The 9381-nt window shown below is 53.3% G+C and overlaps 1 protein-coding gene across 1 annotated transcript; it reads right to left on the bottom strand.

Annotated features, from left to right (window-relative positions):
- Positions 1-291: 291 nt before the first annotated feature.
- On the bottom strand, positions 292-8525 carry IGF2 (insulin like growth factor 2). The gene is made up of 3 exons (XM_080346177.1): positions 8363-8525; positions 1227-1393; positions 292-767 (listed from the first exon to the last, which is right to left on the bottom strand). Exons 1-3 carry the CDS (start codon positions 8514-8516, stop codon positions 525-527), a joined length of 564 nt encoding a protein of 187 aa, XP_080202303.1. The 5' UTR covers positions 8517-8525; the 3' UTR covers positions 292-524.
- Between the last annotated feature and the right edge of the window lie 856 nt (positions 8526-9381).

Below are 9381 nucleotides of genomic sequence, written 5' to 3' on the forward strand. Positions count from 1 at the left end.
GAAAAAAAAATATATTCCTCGATATTTCTCCCCATTTTATTTTTATTTTTCACTTTATTGTCAAGAAAGACATGGAATGGACTCTTCTTCTCAAGAAAAAGAAGATTAAAAAAAAAATTTAACTTCATATCCTTTTTCCCTCTTGCTCTTTCTTTTTTCTTCTGGCGTTGGCACCAGGGATGTCACGCAGTGCCTGGCAGCAAAAAGTTCAAGTGCCGAACTGTCCTTTTGTAAGTACAGGCTTGGAAATACTGGAGGCACAGGGGAACAAAACAGGCCTGGGAAACGAAACAACCCCCCCCCCCAACCCCGAAAGGGCGATGTGGTGGGAGCGGCACTGCTTGCCGCCGCGATCCCCTCCTTGCTGTGTCAGTTGTTTGGTAGGGGCCGGAGCAGCGTGAGGGTGCCCCGCTGTCCCGCTCCTGGGCTCGGCAGCCCTGGGGACGGAGGGGCTCGGGGGCTGGGTCTTGCTAGTCCTCCCGCCCTCCCCTGGGAGATCAAAAATCAAGACGGCCAGTCAGGGTTCATTTCTGGGGGCCAGCCGTTTCGGGGGAGGATCGTGCCGCCGGGGGCCTCTGGCTGGGCAGGGAGATGAGGGGACGGTGCAGCGCCCTGGCCTCCTCGGCCGCTTGCAGCCCCTCCGCCTGCCACCGGTACTGGCGGGCCCGCAGGATGCCGGGCACCTCGCGCTGCAGCCGCTGGGAACTCTTCTTCTGCCACACGTCGTACTTGGAATACTTGGCGTGCGAGGGCTTCTGGAAGCTCTCCTGCAAGGGGATGGGATAGCAACATCAGCCTCGCCGCAAGCCTGCCCACCCTCTGGATGGGGGTGCACCTCTTTGAGCTTCATCCATCCCATGGAAACACTTTCTCATCCTTGGAAACACTCAAGGTCAGGTTGGGCAGGGCTCTGAGCAACCTGATCTAGTTGGAGATGCCCATGCTTATTGCAGGGGGGTTGGACTAGGTGACCTTTAAAGGTCCTCTCCAACCCAAACTGTTCTATTATTCTATGATCAGCCCACCTTTAGTCCCACACCTTATTCAAAGCCAACTTTCTGCAGGGTATTTGGCACGAGTCACCAACAGTGGCCATCTCTTGAAGGCTCTGTAGAAGCAGCAGACCTTGCAGCTGGGGTTCGTCCTCTCCCACCCATGGCCTTCCCACATTTTCTCTTGCTATTTATTTTGAAGAAGAGCCGCCAACCTGGCTCAGCCCCCCCTACCTTGCTGAGTGCCGGCAGGCCCGCCAGTGAGGTGGCGGAGAGGTCACGCTCGGACTTGACGGACTTGGCACAGTAGGTTTCCAGCAGAGCCAGGTCGCAGCTCCGAAAGCAGCACTCCTCCACGATCCCCCGGTTGATCCGCCGGTTATTTCGTCCCACCGGTCTACCTGCAATGGCAGACACTGGCATTAGCCCCGATGTGGACCATACCTTCTTCTCCTCTCCACGGCACCCACCCCCTTGCAGGCATCCCTCCACCAGCCACCATAGTCTGGTGGGTCCCACATGCTTCAAAAATAGCAGCCCTTCTCACAAACCAGCCGACACGCGCCCGCAAACCATCCGAGTTTCACATTAAGGCTTTCCCAGACAAACACTGTTGATGCCAACAGGGCTCCCTGTGTGCGTGCAGTGCTAATTAAAGGCACTTTATATGACAGTGATTTATTCCCCTTCTACACCTCCGGTGCGGGCAGCCTTTTTGGGCACAGCTAAAGGGAGGAAGCTCGAGCCCAGCCCGGCCACCAGCGCTGCGCTGATTACTGCGACCGTCTCCGATGTTGATCCTGGCAAGCGAGTTTTATTAGAAAGAAGCAGCGCAGCATTGCGGCTGCCAACCTCCCTCCGTCGGGTCGACGCTCAGGCAGGTGAAGCAAACCAAGGCGGCTAAATTTTACCAGATGGGACAGCTCTGAGACAGCTGCAGAAAGAATACAGGCTCCAGCACCCGCCAAGAATAGCTATTAAACTTAATCTTTTAATAAGGGTTCCTCTCCTGTTTCTGCCTGCAGAAGGATGCGAAAGCCCGTGTTTGGTGCAGCAACAACCAAGTACATTTCATGTCACTGCTCAGTGACAGCCAAAGTGCTCCAGAGGAAAACCTTACATCACTTTCACTGGTTTTCCTCCTTCTCTTGAAATAAAAGACATAGGCAAAATCAAATTTCTGATGCAAAACAAATTTCCGTGGGAATTGTGACTTCCCAAACATCAACTGGCCAAAAACAAAAGGATTTTCTGCTCACTTTCACATGCAGTGTTATGTGCTTGTGCTGTTGTGGGGTCTGTGGCAGGGTCTCTGCACACTTCCAGGAGCACCTCTTCCCTGCAAAAGATGCTCCAAGGGAGGAAAGCAGAGGCCAGCGCTAGCAGGGCTTGCAAACAGGTACCGCATCCTGACCTGGAGAATTTGGGCATGGGAAAAACTGAGAGCGAGCTGGGGAGACGTGATGCCTAATGCTGTTCACCATGCTGAACTTGGCCAAGCCCCTGCCCCCCAACCATGCTGGCTCTGTCCACAACCTGCGGTCCCCTCACACGCTAATGGTGAAACAAGCACTCAAGTATTTGGCCTTGGTTAAGATTTAAGGGCCCTAGCCTGGAAGGCACTGACCAGTTTCCTCAGGCGGTACCTCATCCGGGTGCCCACTCAAAGTGCCTCAGGATAAAGTGCAGAAGTTTTCTGTCCATGCAATGCAACCCTACATGTGAAAAGCAGTCCCATAAGTGCAATGCAAACATGCATGTGCAATACAGCCCTGTGCGTTCAATGCAGCTCTGTGCGTGCAGTGAAGACATGCATGTGCAACACAGACTTGCATGCTCAACACAGCCCTGCATGCACAATGCAGCTCCATGTGTGCAATGATGGCATGAAAAAGCCCATGACTGTACCTCACTGCAGGCTCTGTAATAGCAAAGCCTCTGGCAGCACAGCATCTGCTCTCTGTTGAAACCAGATGTGTCCCCATCAAAGGGAAGCCCTCTGCTTGACACAGGCACATTGCTGTTGTGCTCAGGGGTCACAAGAGCAAACATGGTAGGGCAATGGTGCAGCTGACCTATACCATGCAGCCCACCTTCAGGAGTAATTTAAAATGCTTTACTTTCCACATTCATCCCCCCTGCACCACCACCCTTCCTTTCTTATTCTCTGGAAAAACTTTAGGCACAGCCTTCAGACAGCCTCACAGGAAGGAGAAAGGATGGTTCCCTCTTGGTAAAGGCTCAGCAAAAACTCCCTGTTAGGAGTTCAATTTTCTCTCTATAAATGCTTGTGGGCAACAAGCAGGCTGGATTGGGTCCTCCCTTTAAAGGCAGGGCAGGCGTATTGGGTGCCCACAGATGTATGAGTGATGCTGGTGCAGGCAATCTGTTTGGCAATGAGCAAGGGAGACAAGGGAGAGGATCCAGCCTGGGGCCAGGTGCACGTGATGTCCAATGAGGTCCATGGAAGACCCGTGGTACCACTGACCTCACCTCACTTAGCATATTTCCACCCCAGTGCCCAAACCTGTGGGCACACCAGGTTCCTGAAGCACTAGGCTGCTTCAGAAAGGAACCCTGAGCATGGGTAGAAGGAGAATTTTGAAGGAAGAGAGAAAAAAATTCAAGTCACCCCACTTTGCTATCACATACCTAGAGGGCTGCGTTCACACTCTCGCTGAACAGAAGCTTGCACAAGTGACAACACACACAGTTCAGGGAGAAGTTGAAGTTTTGAGAAGTTACATCTCCTCTTGAAAACAGAAGTTGCCCACTTGCAGCTACGTGTTTGTTTAGAAAGATGGGAGGGGGAAAAAAACCCAACAAGCAAAGCAGGACCATTTTCACTGCCCTGCCATCAAGGGCACTTTCTGGCATGGGAGCACACAGGAAGATCAGAGCAGCATGTTTGCAAATGCCCAGGTGTGGCATCACCAGGGCAAGCTCCTGGCAGGGATCACCACAGTGGACAGCCCCTTCCTCCCCTGGCCCAGCTGACAGCCACACACACAGCCCCCGGCCCCAACACACCACCCCTTCTCTCTTGCATAAAGCTGCTGCGTGCCATTCCCCTTGCTGGTGCTGCTGCCAGCTCCACTGTGACAGTCCGATAGGACACATTACCCGTTACATAATCACCCGTACGGATCTCGCCAATGCCAATACAGTCCTCTGTGGGAGAATGACTTTATGAAAAAAACCAGGCAAATATAACAAACAGAGATTTAGTCCCAGAAAGTACCTGGAGACAACAATCCAAGGAAGAGATGCTAGGACATCGCTGGTTAACAGCAATATCACTGCTGACCTGGATTGGGAAAAGTGTTTGTTCCGTAACGCAATTTACACATGGACTACAGGTTTAATTTCCTAGCTTTTATCTATGGGTAGCATCTCACTTTACTGCCACTGCCAAACCCAAGGAGGGTTTTGCCACTTTGTCCGTGCCCGCAGGGTGAGCTGTGTGGGCATTGGGCTGCAGCACGACTGTGGTGCGCGGGCCACTTCCCATTGCAGCCGTAACTGTCTCCTCCCAAGAAAACACGCTTCCTCTCAGCCTTCAATGAATGACTATGGTCTCTTTTTCCCCAAACCGTGCTCCACCAAAATCTCCCACCGCTCTGCCAAGCAGGCAAGCTCAGAAGTGCAAACCCAGCATTGCAAAGCCCAGTAACGTAAAGCCCGGCAACACAAAGCCCAGAGATGCAAGCCCTCTGGCTGCCTGGGGTTATTCCCATCCAGCAATGGGCTATCCCAACTAAGAGGGCTGGGCATTCCAGTGACAGTGCAAAGCCAAACTCATTCCCAGGAGAGCCCAGAGGCCGCATACCTGCAGCTCAGTTTTGACTCCGCGCCAGATGCGGTGACACCGCTGTGGCCACGGGGGAACAGGAGGGTCCCTTCCTTGGCACTGCCACCCTGCTGCTCTGGCCTCCCCACCCTCGCTGGGGCCGGATAGATGCTACAGAAAGGGGTGTGTGGTGCCGGTGCCACCCCAGCCAGGTCCCCTCTCCTCCAGTCAATCAGGCGGCAAGCCGAGTGGAAGGGGACTTTGGGTGTAAACAGTCCCCGCACCCCTGTCACAGGAATGTCGGGAGCAACAAGGGGGCCTTTGTGCAGCACCAGGCCCCGTCCCAGTGCCCCCGGCCTGGCCCTCCCCCACCTCGGCACCACGCTTTCCCTCCTGCTTTTTCCTAGTATTATTCGGAGGAGCGGCGGGCGCGCAAGAATGTGCTCCGTCAGCACAAGCGGCTGCAAAGAGCTAAATTCTTATCAGCTGTTGGAAAGGAGGAAACAGGAGCTGTTGTTTACAGAGAAGTTGGACACCTCTCCCCCCATAGCCCCTTCTCCCCTCCCTGCCAGCAGTGCATGACAGCAACTTTGCGACCAAGACTTCCTCTCAACCCACTCCGCTTTTTTCTCTTGGGGCTGTACTCAGCATCCCTCCATGGGCCACTCTGCCATCCCTGGGGTGGGTTCTGGGAAGCGAGGAGATGGGCTCCTGACCCCACGGCAGGATGCCAGCACCTGTGCACCAGCCCCAGAAGCCTTAAAAGTAACAGAGGGGAGGAATCACAGCAAAGGCGGAGAGCAAAGCACATGCGGCTCCAGTTGAAGCTTGCCCAGGCACCCCTGGGATGTGGTGCATGGCTGGAGTGGTGCACATTGCAGTGCCCACCCTGCATCCCATGGCCAGTAACCCCAGCACTGCCGGCTCCTGCCCCTGTTGGTGCAGCTCTTTGGCAGCCCCAGCTCTCAACAGCTTCAACATCATCAGCCCCAAACACCTGCCAGTCATGATGCTGCCAAAGGTACCCAGGGGCTGGGACTTGCTCCCCATGCCAGCCGACAGATGGGCATCCCAGCTATCAGGGGGTGCACACTCCTCAGTCTAGGTTGCATGTTTCCCTCTTGGCAGATGTCGGGGCATGAAACAGCGTCGGCATGCTGCACCTGCTTGCATGGATGCAAATAGCGCTGTATTTCAGAGGTAGCTTTGCTAAGTGCTCCCTTGTGAGAATGCAAAGCATTGGTTCACTACTAAAATCACCACCACAGCAGAAAACTGATAATGGATCTTCATACTGTTTTCATTTTTTCCAAGATTACCAGTTGGATGGTTGCAACAAGCTGCATCCAGCAAGCAGGGCCCACTTCTACCTGCAGGACAAGGCTGCCCAAGTCATTTACCTCTGGTACAAATGGCTGCAATAGCGCAAGCCGCTCTCCAGGTCGCATGCCCCATGCTGAGAAGTGCTCATGACAAACACAGGCCCACTTTTAAGACATAAACCCGCGATCATGCAACATAACCATGCCCTATCAAGCCTGTACAGTGACACTAGTGTAGTGATAAGGGTCTAGGAATTAAGATTAATATGATCAGGAGAATTTATCACTTTATGAGCCAACTGATGGAGGCAGAGGTAAAAAACGAAGTGAGTTGGGGATGTCCATGTCCTTTGACAAGTAAAGCCATCACCCAAACATCTTCAGCCCTGCACAGCACAGGCTGGCCAGATGCTGAGGATGTGACTGCTTCATCCCCTGGCACCTGGGCTCTCCAGAAATATTCAAAAAGAAGAAGAGGGGATGGGAGATGACATTAAAAAAAAAAAAAAAAAAAGCAAGAATCCCCTTGCAAGCACCAGCCTGGCCACTTGGCATCAAGCGACTTGTCCGCCTTCAAAAGTGGTGTTATTTTGGCCTAGGCAGCTGGGTTATTTGAGGTGAAAGGAGGTCAGTTTGTCCGTAAAACAAAAGCCCCATTCCCTTTCATCCCCAGAGAGGGGGAGGAGGGAAGAGAAACCAGGGGAGTGAGACGGATATTACTCTATATATAGAGGGAGAGGAAGAGGTGTGAGAGCGGGAGAGGAGCTCGGCTCCTTGCTGTGCTGCTAAGGTCAGCCCCCAACATGATGCTTTGGCCAAGCTCCGTCATGGGGCTCATTGGCAAAGGAAAGGGGGAGATGAGAAGAGGAAGGGCAGCTGACATGCAAACCATCGCCGCTTGGCTCAGCAAGAGGAAGGAAGCGTGCCCAGGGTGTCCCCAAAAGCATTGCCTGCCTGCAGCACTCAGGGGGCCATGAAAACATCCTGCTGCTCAGCTGGGACAGGGCACGGCGATCAACCCAGCTACCTGAAAAGGCCCCTGCAGCCCAGCTGCCTGCCCAAAATTACACAGCCCAAACACTGGCTGCTGCTGGATGTGGGATCCCTGTGCCTCTCCCTGCCCAACCTCAGCAGGCAGCATCAACCAAGTCTGGCTGAGAATCCAGGTTGGGAAGGGACATCCAGGGTTGTCTCCTAACTTTGCAGCACCCTGTTGCCTGAACAGGCAGACAGGGAGGCTGGCTCTCAACTCCACTACTCCAAAACACACCCTGTGACTTTTTAATTCCTTTTCCCAAGGCAGAGGCAAGAATGCCAAAAGCATGGCACCATGTGCAGCTGGTATCTTCAGCCTCTTCCTCCCTGTTTGGCTTTGCAACTTTCTTATTATCAGTCACTCTGCAGTTCAGGCCTCAGTGGATAGCAAGACACAGGGTCTTCCCTCTCCCAAGCAAAGCAGGGGATTGAAACACTAAAACAAGGTGTCACACTCTAGGCACCTTCACCCATAGATTACTGAGCATCCTTCACTATTGGTTTGCTCCTCCTCCTGCCCATTTACCAGCTAAGCCATTGTACTGCTTATGCCAACAGTCCAAACCCCCAAAGCATCCTGGTGGAACGACCACTCAAGCCAACTGCCCTGAAGCCACCTGCATTCTGTGGACAATAGCAACACTACATTTTTTGGCAATAGCTGTGCTGCAAAAGGGTAAGACATCACTCTTCAGAAACAGGCTAACTGGCAGGTAGCCAGGGGGTCACAAAGCGTATTTTGGGAGCAACCTAGAAGCTGCTGCTATACACAAGCAAAGGCTGCCCAGAAAAGGGGAATGCTCAGCTCCCCCGCCTGTTTTCCGGGTGCAGCACTTAGGCAGCAAGGTTTAAAAATAAGCCAGGGCCCAAGCTCAGCAGAGAGCCATCTGCACACATACTCATCATTTTAATGACTTGCCCACATCACTGGTGCACCAACCACCTATGGCTTCCCAGTGATTTTCAACTGTTCTGAGCATCAAAGCAGGACTCAGTTTCCCCATGAGACTAGACAGTCCCCAAAACCAGTACGAGGTGGGTGCATGTCACCCTGAGCAAGTCGCTTTTCTTGATTCTCTCTTGGCCTGCCACCAAGAACAAGGCAATCACAAAAAGCACTGAGCTGGAAAACCCCTCCCTCCCCTCCCAGCCCGGTTCCACCGAAGGCAAGGGCAGGGCACGGGCAGCACCCTGCCTGCTGCTGGCAGCCACCTGGCACTTACTGAAGTAGAAACCCCTGTCCCCACAGACGAACTGCAGCGTGTCCACCAGCTCCCCGCCGCAGAGAGTCTCCGCTGTGCCATATGCCGCAGCCGAATCCAGCGCATAGGCCAGGAAAGCCAGCAGCAGCAGCAGCATCCGTCTTGCCGCACACATCCTCTGCACCTGGGGACAGAGGCACAGCATTAACACAGTGCAAGGGACTCGTCTCTGTCACCTCCCCTGGGAAACACACCCCCACCCACAGTAGGCCCAAGGTTTGATGCCCGGACATGTTAGGATGCTGCAGGGAAGGACCAGAAGCGCTGAGCCGGCCGCTGGTGCGAGGCGGGCTGCCCGCGCTCATCCTGCTGGTCAGATGCTCTGGCCAGACAAGGTTTGCATTGAAGCAGATTTTCCATTGGAAAATCTCACTTCAGCCTACATCTGAAAGGCTTTTATTCCTCCAGCTCTTTCAACAGCGCAATTTCCGCCCCCCTCCCCTTTTAAATGGGAAATCATTAAAATTATTATCAGGAGGTGGGGTTAATTTCAGTTCTGATTACAGGTTTTTGTGCCCCCCCCGAATGTATGTTCCCCAAAGCAGAGACAAATGAAGTTCAACCTGTCCTAGAGTTGCTTTTGAGGAAAGCTGGGTTTTGCCAGGGGGCGGCAGCCTTCGTCCCAGGTGTAAGAGAGACCCACACAACCAAGGCTCGGGCAATTGAGGGGCTGATTGCACAAGCCATGTTTGCTGACAAGAGCTGGGATGGAGAAGACATCCTTCAGGAGCAGAGCAGAACCATGGAAAATGCGCCTGAGGCATCATCAACGAGGGCCAAGGGGCTATCAGGCAGCACAGAGGATGAAAAAAGAAACTCCCTGGATATTCGCTAACTAACCCAAAGATTTCCCCTGACTCAGCTCTGACAAACAGCTTTAGCTCTATGTCAGCTTCTGTAGGTGTAAAGTGAGGGTATTATTGCCTCACTGGATGAGGCAAAATCCATGGATAGTTCAAGGTGTTATAGTCCCTCAGTGA

Source organism: Nesoenas mayeri (assembly GCF_963082525.1).
Source record: "Nesoenas mayeri genome assembly, chromosome: 5".
Lineage (NCBI taxonomy): Eukaryota > Metazoa > Chordata > Aves > Columbiformes > Columbidae > Nesoenas > Nesoenas mayeri.

What these genes read in the sequence shown, in the direction of transcription:
- IGF2 (XM_080346177.1), bottom strand. Translation starts at nt 8,516, where the DNA reads ATGTGTGCGGCAAGACGGATGCTGCTGCTGCTGCTGGCTTTCCTGGCC. An exon ending in GGACAGGGGTTTCTACTTCA is followed by an intron (nt 1,394 to 8,362) that starts GTAAGTGCCAGG and finishes CTGCCATTGCAG; the next exon opens with GTAGACCGGTGGGACGAAAT. An exon ending in GCCTGCCGGCACTCAGCAAG is followed by an intron (nt 768 to 1,226) that starts GTAGGGGGGGCT and finishes ATCCCCTTGCAG; the next exon opens with GAGAGCTTCCAGAAGCCCTC.